Source organism: Vigna umbellata, chromosome 9, assembly GCF_029865625.1.
Source record: "Vigna umbellata cultivar VRB3 chromosome 9, Vumbellata_1.0, whole genome shotgun sequence".
Taxonomy (NCBI): domain Eukaryota; kingdom Viridiplantae; phylum Streptophyta; class Magnoliopsida; order Fabales; family Fabaceae; genus Vigna; species Vigna umbellata.
Window position 1 is genome coordinate 51,748,663 of NC_142173.1, and position 16,024 is coordinate 51,764,686.

The 16,024-nt window shown below is 35.4% G+C and overlaps 2 protein-coding genes across 2 annotated transcripts; one reads left to right on the forward strand and one right to left on the reverse strand.

Moving 5' to 3' along the window:
• On the forward strand, window positions 1-8,170 carry LOC148193838 (uncharacterized). Its single transcript, XM_088099515.1, has 5 exons — window positions 1-1,386; window positions 1,483-1,838; window positions 2,184-2,649; window positions 2,878-3,241; window positions 8,097-8,170. The coding sequence occupies exons 1-5, from the start codon at window positions 1-3 to the stop codon at window positions 8,168-8,170; spliced, it is 2,646 nt and encodes an 881-aa protein (XP_087955641.1).
• A 1,132-nt stretch (window positions 8,171-9,302) lies between these two features.
• Window positions 9,303-12,347, reverse strand: LOC148193839 (alpha carbonic anhydrase 1, chloroplastic-like). Its single transcript, XM_088099111.1, has 6 exons — window positions 12,201-12,347; window positions 11,884-12,092; window positions 11,588-11,694; window positions 9,965-10,070; window positions 9,710-9,874; window positions 9,303-9,628 (listed from the first exon to the last, which is right to left on the reverse strand). The coding sequence occupies exons 1-6, from the start codon at window positions 12,262-12,264 to the stop codon at window positions 9,479-9,481; spliced, it is 801 nt and encodes a 266-aa protein (XP_087955237.1). The 5' UTR covers window positions 12,265-12,347; the 3' UTR covers window positions 9,303-9,478.
• Between the last annotated feature and the right edge of the window lie 3,677 nt (window positions 12,348-16,024).

Consider the following 16,024-nt stretch of genomic DNA (forward strand, 5'->3'; position numbering starts at 1 on the left):
ATGGCACCTAGACTCCCTCCTCCACCTCAACCTACCGAGCGCGATACGTCCGACAACACCAGGTTGTTGGAATCGGTGATAGATAGGTTACAACAGCAGAACACTACATTGATGGAACAGAACGCTACCCTAATGCAGCAGAACGAGAATGCTTTAAAGAGTTTGGAGGCCTCTCGCGCCAACTCTGAAGCTACACAGAGGCAGTTGATGGAGATCATTGCCGCTACCAGGAACACACCGGGAGCGTCCTCTTCCAACGTTACCCAACAGGCTGAGTGGAGCTTGGAGAGTTTCCTTCAGCATCCCCCCGCAAAATTCAGTGGAAAATGCCTTCCTGATGAGGCAGATCAGTGGCTGCGGGACATGGATAGAATTTATAACGCTAAGAGGTGCCCGGACGAGAATAGCTTACCATTCACGAAATATCTACTGACCGGGGAAGCAAGTCACTGGTGGGCGAGTATGAGGGCTATTTTGACGGACGCCCAAAGTCCCATCACATGGGAAGTATTCCGGAGCAAATTTTATGAAGAATACTTCCCAGACAGCGTCCGTTTTGCAAAGGAGGTGAAATTCCTTCAGTTGGTACAAGGTGGGATGTCTGTCTCGGAATATACCAACAAGTTCAAGCATCTCGTCCGTTTCAATACGATGGCCAGTAGTGAAGAGTGGCAGTGTAGGAAATTTGAGAACGGACTGAGGAGTGATCTGAAGGTGTTGATCTCCAATTTATGTATTCGGTCATTTCTTGCCATGGTGGAGAGAGCCAAAGTACTGGAGAAGAATATGGCAAAGGTAGAACGACAGAAGAAGCAACAACAGGTGGTTAGGGGACCGATCGTATCCAGAGGCAATGTTAATCAGAGAAGAACACCTTACACTCATCCAAACCAACCATCAAATACAAGTGGGTCTCAAGCGCTGGTCGCTACCAGACAATCTGGACAACAAGGAAACGTTACTTGTTTCCAGTGTGGAGGACCACATTACCGTTCGTCATGTCCTCAGCTGGTGGGAGGAAAACACTACACTCGTTGTGGAAGGAATGGACACTTGGAGAATGAGTGCAACTTTGGAGGACGAGCGGTGATGAGACCACCGAACACGAGAAGGAATCAACCAAGAGGTGGTCGAGCCCAAGCGGTTGGGCGTGTATATGCCATAACGGGCGCGGAAGCAGCCAGCTCAGGTACACTTATCATCAGCACCTGCTTAATGTATGGAATACCTTGTTGTGTACTGTATGATTCGGGGGCGACCCACTCCTTCATCTCGAAGGCGTGTGTTGAAAAATTGGGATTGGCAGAGAGTGAGATGCAGTTCGACTTGGTGGTGTCAACCCCAACGGCTGGAGAGGTTAGGACGTTTGAGGGGCGTAGATATAAGGTGAATTTGATCTGTTTACCTCTAAAGGAGTTAGAGGTGATTTTAGGAATGGATTGGTTGGCTACCAATCGCATTCTCATAGATTGTGGTAAGAAGGAATTGGTATTTCCTGATGAAGAAGAAGAAGAGTTATCAGTGACGCTCGGTCAACTAAAAGAAGACATTATGGAGGGCGCCAGCTGTTTCCTGATAATGAGGCACGAGGACAAAAAGATGGGAGAAGTGAACTTAGAACGATTGTCCAGTAGTAAACTCAGTAACGGACGATCGGTTGTGGATGAATTCCCGGACGTCTTTCCGGAAGAAATACCTGGACTTCCCCCTCCTCGCGAAGTCGAATTCACCATTGATTTGGTGACGACCGTAGCACCCATCTCCGTTCAACCTTATCGTATGTCGCCTGCGGAGTTAGCTGAACTTAAGAAGCAGATTGAAGAGTTGATGGACAAGCAGTTTATCAGGCCGAGCGTATCACCCTGGGGAGCGCCTGTTCTCTTAGTGAAGAAGAAAGATGGCAACTCTAGACTTTGCATTGACTACAGACAATTAAACAAGCTGACCATCAAGAATAAGTACCCATTGCCAAGGATAGATGATTTGTTGGATCAACTGCATGGGGCCACAGTATTCTCGAAGATTGATTTGCGATCGGGATATCATCAAATCAGAGTTAAGGAGGAAGACATCCAGAAGACTGCTTTCAGATCTCGTTACGGACATTACGAATATGTAGTGATGCCGTTCGGTGTGACGAACGCACCAGCAATCTTCATGGATTATATGAACCGCATTTTTAGGCCATACTTGGACAAGTTTGTGGTCGTCTTCATCGATGATATCCTCATCTACTCCAAGACCCAGGACGAACATGAGGAGCACCTGAGAATTGTACTTGGCATATTAAGGGAAAAGGAGTTGTACGCCAAGTTATCAAAATGTGAGTTCTGGATGAAGGAAGTTCAATTCTTGGGGCACGTGGTGTCGGTTGGAGGTATCTCTGTAGACCCAACTAAGGTACGAGCGGTACTGGAATGGGAGAGTCCACGTTCGGTCACGGAGATCAGAAGCTTTGTAGGACTCGCGGGTTACTATCGGCGTTTTATTGAAGGATTTGCTAAGATAGTAGCTCTGTTAACTCAGTTGACCAGGAAAGATCAACCGTTCGCCTGGATCGATCGGTGTGAAGAAAGCTTTCAAGAGCTGAAGCACAAGTTGACGAGCGCTCTAGTTCTAATTATTCTGGACACAGCCAAACCGTTCGAGGTATACTATGACGCTTCTCACCAAGGTTTGGGTTGTGTGCTAATGCAAGAGAAGAGAGCGGTCGCGTACGCTTCTCGTCAGCTGAAGATTCACGAGAGAAACTACCCAACGCACGACCTGGAGTTGGCAGCGGTCGTTTTCGCACTGAAGATTTGGAGGCATTACTTGTACGGATCCACATTCCAAGTCTTCAGTGATCACAAGAGCCTCAAGTATTTATTTGATCAGAAGGAGTTGAACATGAGGCAGAGACGTTGGCTGGAGTTCTTAAAGGATTATGATTTTGAACTGCTTTATCATCCGGGAAAGGCTAATGTAGTGGCGGATGCATTAAGCAGAAAAGTAGTTCATGTCTCGGTTATGATGGTGAAAGAACTCAGTCTGGTTGAAAGCTTTAGAGATTTAAGGTTGCAGTTCGAGTTGGAACCGAACAGCATCAAATGCTGTAACCTTAGTATATTCAGTAATATTTTTGACCGGATCAAGATGAAGCAACGGGAGGACGAAGACCTGGTGAAGATTTTGAATACACTCGGTTCAGATCAAGCTAAGGAATTCAACACTGGAACGGACGGTCTATTACGCTATATGGGTAGGACGTGCGTTCCAAACGATGGAGATCTAAAGAGGATTATCTTGGAGGAAGGGCATCACAGTCGTCTTAGCATACACCCTGGTATGACTGATGGACAAATTTATGAACACCAAATTATGATGTCACAAACTTGTTTTCAATCGGCAAGTATGACCGAATCGTTCAAGTAATAAAACTTGGTAAGACCAAGTATCGTTCTTCCCAAAGGACTCACGGCCTAGTTTAGTTATGTGATTTCTTAATTAACTAAGACTTACAAACGAATTAATTGGGGTTTAAAATGCAAGACAGAAAATAAACATGTATGCATGAATTGTGATCAATGGCAAAACAAGAGATAAACACTTTCAATGAAATTTATGTATGGATATGTTGTTGGGGTTCAATTTCATCTTATCCACTCTCATATATTTTAGGAATTCAACGATCAAATCACCATTGTTAATGCCACTCTCTAATGTACCTTTCCAGAAGGCTTCTCCCTAATCACGAGTTCATACAATTCCTAGCATTCCTAATGATTAGTTCATAAGTTCAGGAGCTTAACGACAACCAATATAAAATTGGGAGAAATTCCCCGGATCTAGACTTCCCCGTACGTTCCCGTATCGACAAAACCAATAATCATGCATCGAATGAGTTAAACCATGCAAGCATTAAACAAAGAGGAAAAACCCTAACTAATGATGAAAGAAAGCATAGGTCTTAAATATAAGATGTAAAAACAGATTCCATATATGAGAGTTTCACAAGACTACATTGATTCCCCAACAAACATAAAGAGGTTAGTTCACCATATTCATGGTGAACCTAGATGAATTACAATGAAAGAATGAAAGAATAAACCCTAAAAAGGTGAAGCGGAAGCCTCAGCATCCAAGATCCTCCTTCAAAGGGGTGGTAGAGAGAGTGTTTGCCTCGTTCCAGCCAGAGATACCTAACCCTAGGAAACCCTAAAGCTTATATATCATTCGTAAATTACAAAAAGTCAAGTCCAAGCCCATTCAAGTGCCGCTCAGCGGTAAAATACCGCTCAGCGGTGAGTGCGTGACTGGTTTTCTCCCCTCAGCGGCCATTTTGCCCCTCAGCGGACCTCCCGCAAGCTCCTGAGTGCCGCTCAGCGGTAAACTGCCGCTGAGCGGTGACTTCGGCTTCTCCTTTTTGCACTTTTTGTTGTCTTTTCTGATTTCAATTCTCTCCTTCTTCACTTCTTTCACCAAATTCACCTTAAAACCTGCACAAAAACACTGAAATCAAGCATAAACCTGTCCAGCTCTCTTATTTCTAAAAATATCAATAAAAGGCATGATTTCAAGCTAGTTTTTAAGTGTAAAGGTTGCTTTTAGTATGAATTTTAAGCATGAAAATAACAGTTTTTCAACTGTTATCAATGACTAAGATGTATCAAGATCTCCGGAAATCCTTCTGGTGGCCTGGAATGAAGAATGATGTCGCTCGTTTTGTGGCATCATGTCTAACATGTCAACGTGCGAAGGCGGAACACCAGAGACCGGGTGGTTTACTTCAACAGTTGGAAATTCCTGAATGGAAGTGGGACAGCGTCTCCATGGATTTCGTGACCCACTTACCACGCACGGTTAGAAATCATGACTCAATTTGGGTGATCGTGGATCGACTAACGAAGAGCGCTCACTTCCTGGCAGTCAACTTGAAGATGTCGATGACCAACCTAGCCAAGCTGTATATCAGAGAGATCGTTCGTTTGCATGGAGTGCCTTCGAGCATCATTTCTGACCGAGACACGAGATTCACATCTCGGTTTTGGCAATCTTTGCAAGGCGAATTGGGAAGCAGACTGCAGATGAGCTCAACTTATCACCCTCAGACGGACGGCCAGTCTGAAAGGACCATCCAGACGCTCAAAGACTTACTGAGGACGTGCGTCCTAGATCACTTAGGCGCTTGGGATGAAGTCTTACCGCTAGTGGAATTCACTTACAACAACAGCTTTCAGTCTAGCATCGGAATGGCGTCGTTTGAAGCTCTCTATGGGAGAAAGTGCCGAACACCACTTTGTTGGTTCCAAGAAGGAGAGAAGGTGTTAACTGGACCCGAGCTCATCCAGCAAACGACTGAGAAGGTGAAACTAATACAAGAGAGGTTGAAGACGTCACTTAGCAGGCAGAAGTCCTATGCGGATAAGAGAAGAAGACCTTTGGAGTTCGCCTCGGGAGATCATGTCTTCCTTAGACTCAATCCGATCATTGGAGTGGGCAGAGTCGTTCGTCCAAAGAAGCTATCCCCCAAGTTTGTTGGGCCTTATCAAATTTTGAGAAAGATCGGACCAGTGGCGTACGAGTTGGCCTTACCTCCTCAACTGTCAAACCTTCACCCAGTCTTCCATGTTTCCCAACTCCGGAAGTACATAGCCAACCCCTCTCACATACTAGAGTTGGAAGACGTTCCACTTCGTCAAGACCGAACGCTGGAGTTGTAACCAGTCTGTGTGGACGATAGCCGCACCAAATACTACAAAGGAAAAGGCGTTCGTTTAGTGAAAATGGTGTGGGACGAAAATACTGATGACTCTACATGGGAAGTGGAGGATGCTATGAGGGACTTGTATCCTCACCTATTTCCGGGTAAGATTTAATTTTCGAGGACGAAAATTTTTGTAGTTAGGGGGAATGTCAGACCTTGGAAATTTAACCCAAACCCCACCTGTTAAATCTCATTTATTACACCCTAAACCCTGCTCAGGTGCATTAAAAACGCACTCCCAAATTCTGCACACTGACGTCAGGTGTCAAGAATGGAAGGTTCGAAAATCAGTAGTGGAAGACAGGTGTCCGCATGAGAGGGAGCGTTCGTTTTACCTTGGGAAGAAAAATGATTTCTGAAACCTTCTTTCCACTCTCTCTCTGCATGCACCCTTCTTCCTCCTGAAGACTGATTTTCATTTTCTCCTCCTTCTCTCTAGAAAGTTTTCCTCTTCTATCTACTGTAACTCACTACTTTCTTCTTCGATCACCATTCAGAAACCGTAGAAGAGTTCCCTGCGTCGTGAGATCCATTCTGAACCGAACAGCTTCAGAATCTAAAACTGTTTGAAAGAGTTGAGTGATCTTGAGGGTAGAAGTTGTAGTTGGGCGAACCAAGAACAATACGTTAGGACGTTTTTCACTCACGAATCCAGGTAAGGGAAGCTTATTTAATTTAATTTGTATGCTATGGAAATGTTTGAACGTTCGTTTAGTTGATTGAATGAATATGATGCATGCTGGTTGATATGTATGATGATGTTTGAGATGTATAAATGTGAATATGAGTTATCACTATGAAGTATGAATTATTAATGTGGAATTCTGTAAAGTATGTAAATTGATATTTGATATGAAGTTATAAGATATGAACTGATATGTTGAAACTTGAGTTGAAAATAGATGAAAAATATGAAAATGACATTCTCACTATGATAATGTACGTTCGTAATCGAACGGTCCACTACCGTTCGGTTTTCTAGTAAACTGTTTACAATGGAATTCTTTCATTTGGAGAGAACTCTGGTCCAGAACGAGCGTCCTTATGTGAAATACTATGTTTGAGCGTTCGGCTCAACCTAGTGGTATCTGGATATCTGAAATAAAGTAATATATATTTATACCTTGTATTTTAAAAATAGTAATGCTCGGTTTTACACCTAGCGTTCGTAATAAGTAGCGCTCGGTCTTTTACCTAGCGTTCGTAATAAGTAACGCTCGGTCTTACACCTAGCTTTCGTAACAAGAAGCGCTCGGTTCTACACCTAGCGTCCGTCCTAAGTAGTGCTCGGTCTTATACCAAGCGCTCGCATTATTGTATAACCAACCTTGATAAAATAGCGTTCGTTCAACTGTAATAATATTTCCCTTTTTCCATGTTCGGTCATTTATTGGCATTTGACTTCCGTATGTGAATTATTCTAAAGATAGTCTTTAACACCTTGATTTTCTTCTCGCATTGGATCCGGCCTAAGGCCTCCATACTTGACTTATTCCTTAAGTATTGGTTGGAATTCAAGAGAGTTAGTTCATTTAACTGACTCACGTGGTAATTACCGTTCGTCACAGTTTGCCCTAGCTTACTCAGTCCATTTCTTAGATCTAAAAGATATTCTCTTAGTCTTCTTCTGTTCTGAACAGGAGAATCATTGGTCTCATTCTTATCGTTCGTCCTCGTTCTGAAGAGGGCTAAACGTTCGTTATTTATGTCCTTATAACTGATGATGAAAATGATAATAAAGTGGAAGATTTTAAAGGATGAATATTATATGAGATGAATAAGCGATTATGGATTTTGAACGAGCGTTCCGGGGAGGAACGACTCATGCTTTGAATATTGGAATTGGTAAAGTATGACTGTGGTTATGCTAATGCTGGCAATTCATCCTGATGTTCCGTGAGTACTCGTCCTCACGTAGAGGAGGGTAGGTCATGTGTGGGAACGGCAGGAGGTCCTAGTCCTTAGGGGTACTTTGGATAGGGCTAACCTCGGGTGGCAGCTGTTGAGTGTATCCCAGTTACTACATCACCCGGGTGCAAGAACGCCTGTAGCTACACAGATTCATACAGTCCGGACGGTCCGTCTAGAGATAGTGTTCGTATGATTATATATATATATATATATATATATATATATATATATATATATATATATATATATATATATATATATATATATATATATATATATATGAATATTGAACTAGATTCGTGTATTGTTTGAAATGTTTACTTTATCTGTTGATGTGTGAATTAAATTACATAAGCTTACCCTGTGTTTTCCTTGTGTTGTCTCGTCTTTGTACGTCCGTCCTGTCAATTGCAATGATCATCCGTGTGGATGTGAGCAGAAGGAGATGCCTTGTTGGAAGATATAATTGAATGGGAGAATCTGGTAGATGTGGAAGTCAAGGCCGAGCCTTAGAGCGTCCGGTTATTCATAGATGATAGTTAGTTAATTTTGCTTTTGAACGTTCGGTTATTTGGTTTTGTAAAACCGTTCGTCCCGAACTCTCGTTACTTCTGTATTATTGTAATCAACTCTGTACTTAATGTCGTTCGGCTTTTGCGCGTTGTTTTTTTTGTGTAAGACTGCACTGTTAAAAATGCAATGTAATTGATTCTAATTTATGGTTATTACTATATTTTGGAATGTTACATTTAGTATTAAATAACTAATATTTAAGTTGAAATGTGTCAACATAAAATATTTAAATTTTTTAACAAAAAAAAAATATCAGTATGAAACGGTAACCAGAAACGTCAATTTACACAAAAAGATTTAATGCAGCTTGATTGAAAAAATTATATTCATTTTTAAAGTTGAAAAATCAAATTATATCAAATTTTTTATAAAAACAAATTCTAATTCCACATGTTTAAAAACTAAAATATATTTAACTATTAATAAAAAGTAATGAATGAGATATAAATAATCATAACATGAAGAATTAAACATGTTCCCTTAATATATTATATCTTAAACGTAAATATTTCGATATAATATATTTTATCTATATAATTTTAAGTCGTATATACATTCAAATTAAAAGCTAAAAAAAATACTTCACAAACTATTTATTTTATATTTTATAAAAGCATAAAAAAATTACAGAAAACAAAATGAAGTAAGCATAAGATATGGTCCAAACATTATTTTAGTAGCTGATCAAACCTAATATTGTATTATCTATGGTAAAACATTTTGTATGACGCATGATACACGAAGCATTTATTTAGAGTTGAATATCTTTTTAATTTTTAAATTTTGATGTGAAATTAAAATTTGTTTATGTTTCAAAGGTCTATAAACTTCAAAATATAAATAAATATATCATTTAAACTCAATTGAGTTAATCTTTTTATATGTAAAATGATATTTTAAGTTGTCTTTGAACTGTTTACACTATTTGATTCGTTTACATGTTGAAACTCCTACATCGATTAAAGATAAGGTTAATTTATAATATATAAGTGATGTACAAACCTCACCTTACAATTCAATTTTGTGGGGTTGAATTAGACTTAAATCCACTTTCTAATATTCCACTCAAATATTATTTTAAAATATTTGATTAATATGTAAAAAACGAACTGACAGGTTGGATGAAGAAAACTATATACATTTATTTTTAGAGTTTGATGTCAAAATACATCAAAGTTTATGATAAAAACGGATTTTAATTTTGCATCCAACTTTAGAGATTAGAAATATTTATGATACTGAGTGGTGTTACATGAGTCCCATGGTGGTTGTTTTAGGGTGGTAATACATCTCTATTTTACGTCCATTAATCTGCTGAAGAGGCCTTGCATTGTGTTTAAACTGTGGGTTCAATGGTGCCTTGAGGAGGTTGAGTTGTTGGGTGGATAGTGTCCTCAACTGCATACATAATCACACATTTGGTTTTTGTTTTGTGTATATATTTCCACCAAAGGAAAGCATATATATAAGATTAGTTACCTTTCCAAGAATGGTCCAAATGACACCCTCTTTGCATGGTGGAGTGGTGAGAGAGCCAACATATCTATAATACCTTCTTCTGCTGCTTCTATTTATTTCTTCTAAATCAAAGCTCCCAATTGCAATTTCCTTCTTATTACCTAACTCAACCAACTTCTCTTCAAACTGTATCCAAGCACCACCACATATTATTTTTCACTTTTTCATTTGAACCACATCATTTTAGAAATAAAGTGAATGTGACTTGCACTGTACCTGGGATATCAGAGGATCTGGATCACCCAATCTGTAAAGCACTGCCACAACTGCTATGTTCTTTATATCTTCGGTCAAGTGGACTAGATGGAGCTCTGCGTCATGTCTATAATGGATCCCAAAATTATTTAATCAAATAATCTATTTAAATTTCATAATTTATTTTATTTCCTTATTCACTTCAATATAATATTTTATTATTACAACAAGATTGTATTATTTATAAAATGCTTTGTTATTGTTGTATAATTTTCCTTTACAGAATTTGATTCAAAGATTGGTCACTGACTCTATTAAATTGAAAAAACTCCTTTTAGCACCTTTTAATAAGATTATAAAATCGTGGATAGAATTCGTTAAATAAAAAATGACATATTTATCCAATTTTATAAAATAAGAAAGGATTAAATACAATTGTAATCTTTAAACTTAAACACAGAATTAGAATTCGTCTTATCCCAAACTTGAACACGTTAATTAGTTTTTAAAGCTGATATTTGAATTAAAATGTGTTAAATTATAAACAACTCGATTATTTTCTTTTTTGAAAACTATTTTATTTTTTTAATCAATAACTTGATGGGTAGGCTTTCAGGAGATAATTTTTTTATCTTAATTTAATTAACATCCCTAATCACGCACCCAACTCATTAGGAAATGGAAATTAAGTGAAGAGTTCTTTGATGAGTGGTTATGGGAGTAAACCCCCACCTTGTAGAAAAACTCTAAAAAATCATGGTAAAATAATTGTTATTGAAAGTTTCGTAATTAAATAGCTTACAAAGATAGTTGTACAATCTTCAAGAGTTATTTATGTGTGACGAACCAACAGTTTTTCTCATTAAAGAGACATGTATTAAGCTTGGAAAATTTTAAGCTAATTTGACATTCAAAAAGTTTGTATTAAATATATTTGTCTTTTCCGAAAGATTCAAATAGAAAACAAAATCACAATATAAGAATATATTTTCTCTATACTTTAGTCGGTGTCTCGCAGCTCAGTTAGAAATTGACATGCATTGTGGTAGAATAACTTTTTTCTTTTGAATTTCGTTAATATGTAAAATAAAGTTATAAAATAGGGTAAATAATTGGTTTAGTGGATTAAATATTGACATATATTATTTTTAATATAATATACAAAATATTATTATTAAAAACACTAATTGAATTCATTTTATTTGATCTCCATCAATGTATAAGATAATTGAACATCTGATTGAAATATATCAGTACATATTATAATAAACTATTAATAGAGTTTTAAAAAAAACTTATTGGTCTATGGTAAACTTTTTTTCTATTATACTAAAAATGAAATATATCAGTACATATTATAATAAACCTAGTATTTATCCTAAAAAAATATGCATTGTGCAACTTTATAAAGCTGCGTATGCAAAAGGTTCTTACCCAATTATTTGGTATCAAAACTTTTTACTAAAGTGATCTTGTAACACTTAGATTGGTTCGAGAAAAAACGATAAGGTTTGCAAAGCAAATTCTTCGAGAAAGCGTAATCATTTTAAAAAGTGGTACGTTGGAAAAACACTAAAATTCTTATTCTTAATTTTTAAAACATCATATGTATCCGAAATCATTTTTGGGTGCGTGTAAACTTACATACGACCATTTGCCTTGTGCTCTGATGGCGAATGCCAGTGCAGTTGTTTCAAGGAGTAGTTTTTTCCATTTATGTTAATGTCTCCTACTTTCCCTTCGAAGTGAACCTATAAATGAAAATATACACATATTAGTTCATACAAAAATTCCTTAAAAACCTTATATAGTAAGTGTAACAGTGATATGTTTTATCGTGTTAAAAAGTAAATTTTAAATTTAATTTAATTTTATAAAATCGATTTATAAGATCAGATTTATCCAATATTAAAACAAAATTTGATAGTTGAAGAACAAACCCCAATATTAAATTCGTTGTTAACCAACGTGGCATTGGCAAGGAGATAATTTGTTGCAATATTCTTCAACTCCTTGTTCATGAAAATATCAGTTTTGATAAGTTCCACAGGACTCTGTGCTTTCCCATTTGAGCAGGCTGCATAAGATGGACTCAATCTTCCCCAGTTCGCAGGTCCATTTGGACCACTATAACTAAAATTAACCGAAACTAATGAAAAAAGAAAAATTCATGTAAGCAATCATTACAGCAAAGTTTTATCTCGACAGTTTTCAGAATAAGCAGAGCAAATGAAAGCAATGATAAAGGAAATCTTACTGTAATCTGCAGAAGTGCATAGAGCCAAAGCAGCAATGGAAATGATAGCGAAGTGAAGCCTCATGGTGATTGAGAATAGCAAGCTACCTGTGTCTGCTTTGATATGAGAGTCTTTGTTTTATTCCTTAGCTTTATATATTTGTAACAGTATAATTACAAATATAAATTAATATAATTATGGATATATAATATAATTGACCTGCAACATGTTGGGTTGTGTTGTGTGCCACATATGTATTAATGCTGCTATGAACTCGTGGACCAATTGGTGATTTATTTTATGGAATAAATGAGTGGAGAAACCATTCCTTTCTCAGCACATGAAAGATTCTGTTTTTTTCTAATTTCAGAGGGATTTCTTTTCTTTCTTTTATGCTTTCTGTGAACCACAATTAAAGGGAACCAATTCTATCATTTTGGTTCACTGTATCAAAATGTTACAAGTTAAAGGATAAATTATATGAGACCTTCTATATATTATATACATTCATTACATTAATCACTTTGTAAGCATTTTATAAAATCTTAAATCCAAAGTTGAGAATACAATGCCAAGATGGACGTTGTTGACGTTGATTAACAATGGGTTCGTTAATTTTGGAGTAGTTTGTAATTTTTTTCTATGGAAATTTTGTAATTTTCTTAGTTTGTCTTTTAGGTTTAGTTCTTGTTTTCATCCAAACCAAGGTGCTTAACTGTTTGGAGGAATTCTCAATGCGCATAGTGCACATACTGAGTCCATCGAAAACACATTATAACAGCAAATATGCATTCAAACTTGGAAAAACAGAGTTCCAAGTTTCTTTGAGTTGGTACCTGTAATAAATTAAAGAGATAATTTTAATTTTATGTATTTCTCTTATGATAACCAAGGGTGTAATTTTTTTTTCAAAATATATTTATAGTTCTTAAATTAGAATATGAAATTAAATTTTCTTCATATTTTAAACTTTCATATATTTTAGTTTTAAAACTTTAAAAATAAATAAATATTATTTTAGACATTAAATGACATTATAAATTAACATTTAAATTGAAAAATATAAAAAAAAATGTAAATAACTTAAAATGACAATACGAAACCTTGGTTGATACATAAGAAACTTAATTCAAGTTAAAATATTATATCTATTCATTTTTAAAATTTAAAATTAAATTCTATCAAGATTTAAAACATAAATAAATTTCAATTTCACATTAAAATTTAAAAAATAGTTAATCATATAATATATATATATATATATATATATATATATATATATGGAATTATATCTATTATAAAAAGAAAAAAACTAAACTAGTAAAAGTAGGGAAAGAGTTAAACCACTTGAAATGAAATCCTTATCAATCTGAAATAGTTAAATGTAAAAAATTCGATATTTTTTATTTAATTTTAATCTTCATAATGTATGAGTGGTTTCGGTTCTGAAGATAATGTGACGGTGAAAGGAAGAACAAAAATACAAAAGTGAGTGCCTGTTTGTTGTCCTCAGAAAGTGCTTTTTCTATGCGTCCCAATCTCAATGAGAATCACCCAAAGTGGCATACTTTTATAAGCACAATAATTTCAATAATTTTTTCTTCTACTCAAAGGATGGTCATTGAAATGATAGCCTCAAGGTCCTGTTCTTATGAGTGGATTTAAGGGAGTGGATTTGAGGAGATTTGAAAGGATTTAAAGATAAATTTTTTTTCGTTTATTTGAGTGAATTTGGAGGTAAATGAGAGTGAATTTGTAAATAAAATTTGTGAGAATTAGTATAGAATTGTATTGACATGACAAATTAAAAAAATTATTTCTAAATTAAATCTCATTTACCTCCAAATTCACTCAAATAAACGATAAAAGAATTTATCTTCAAATCCCCTCAAATTCACTCAAAAGAACAAGGCCTAAAGGTATTTGTATAAATAACATAATTTGGTTTGTCACTAACAAAATCCAATGCTTGCATATTTTGCTTCTATGTCTAACGCCCTTTTCATATAAAAAATTGAATACGTTTGAGAGTTTGAAGTTTACAAAATTAAATATATTTACATGTGATATAAACTTTGATATTGTTTATAATTTAGGTTTAAAAGTTTAATTTAATTCTATAAAGTAGTTTATAAAGATATTTTATTTCTCACATATATAGTATTTTTGTTATATCTTTAATTATTGTAAGATTTCAAATAATTTATAAATTCACGAAATAAAAAAATTACATACGATTTCATGTGATTAATTATCATAATAATATTAATTGGGCAACGAAAACTATAAGAGTGGTTAAATTGTGAAAACATAATGTTAAATTACTTTGGATAACCTTATTCGTATAAACTTCTTACAACAAAAAGCTTTGAAAAAAAATAAACAGAGTTTCATGCATTAAAATTAGTTTATACATAGTTTGTAGTTTACAAGAGGAAAACTTGATACTATCTCATTTGATTATTATTATTGTGATTTTATTATTGAAAGAATATATAAAAATATTATTTTATGATGACTAGTCATAATTCATTCAGAATAATAAGTGATGTGATGACAAAATTATAAATATGATAAAATTTTATATATCGATTATTTTTAGAACTGACATAAAATATAAAAAGTGGACGTGATAGTAATTTCGTAATAAAATAGAAGAATTTTTATGTTAATTATACATAGAATGAGCATAAAAAGTTAAAACGAAGACAATTTTGTAATAAATTTAAAAGCTTTCTATGTTGATTATACCTAGAACAATCATAGAAAGTGGAAGTGTATGTTTTTTTAAAAAAGTTTAAAAGAAAAAATATTATGTTGGTTCTTCGTTATAATCAACATAAACTCTTTAATTTTTTAGCATTGATCTTTATTAGAAATGATGAGCTTTATTTCTCAACACGAAGAGGGGGGGTGAATTAGTGTTTTATAAAAATACTCGCTTTTCAAATCTTTTTCGCAAATAAGATGAATCTTTAAACCTTTCTTGAACAGCAAGCAATGTGTACGCAATATAACAGTATGCGTATTCGAATGATGACAATATGTAATCGATTAATACAGAGAGATAGGGAGAAGAAAAATCAAACTTTGATTTTATACTGGTTCTTACCTTCTCTATTTTGCTACACTATGTTGTTGCTCTTGTCTTCTCCCTCTCATTGGTGGTCGCTTTTGCTCTAGCAAAGTTCATTCTCGCTAGTTTCGCTCTTGCTCTTGTATATCTTTAATGCTCTTGCAATCGCTCTTGTTGATGTGGTGTTTAGGGTTTGGATGTTTGCTATCTCGAGGGCACTCCATAGTCTTGGCCTAGTTCTTGCTGCAATGGTCTTACCATTATCATTTGTTGTTGTGCTCAAACTTCTCCCTCGCTTTGTTTCACTTATTTTGATTTCTAGGTTAGGAATTCTGATTTGAAGGTTATCTAATAACACATACCTCACGGATGTGAACGAAAAGGCAAAGGAAGCAGAGTAGGTAATGAATGACAGCATCAATGAACATGGAGGCACGGTAAAGTGTGTCCCCTATGGTGGAATTAGGGTTTCATGGAGAATATGTGAATGAAATCAGAGTGAAACTTTTTATGTCGGTTGTAGCATAACCAAAATATAAAGTGAAAATTTTCTATATTGGTGTATCTATGTCGGTTTTTCTAATTGACATAAAAAGTTTTCGTTGCACTAGTGTATGTTGATAATTTGATATTTAGTATTATTAAAGAAGCTTTGTGAGGAGTATTCTGTTATTATTGTTCTTGTAGACCCTAAATATATCCTAGAGCAGTTCCATCATGAGTACTCTTGAGCATCCCTCCTTCCTTCTGTGTGAGATATACTCCTTT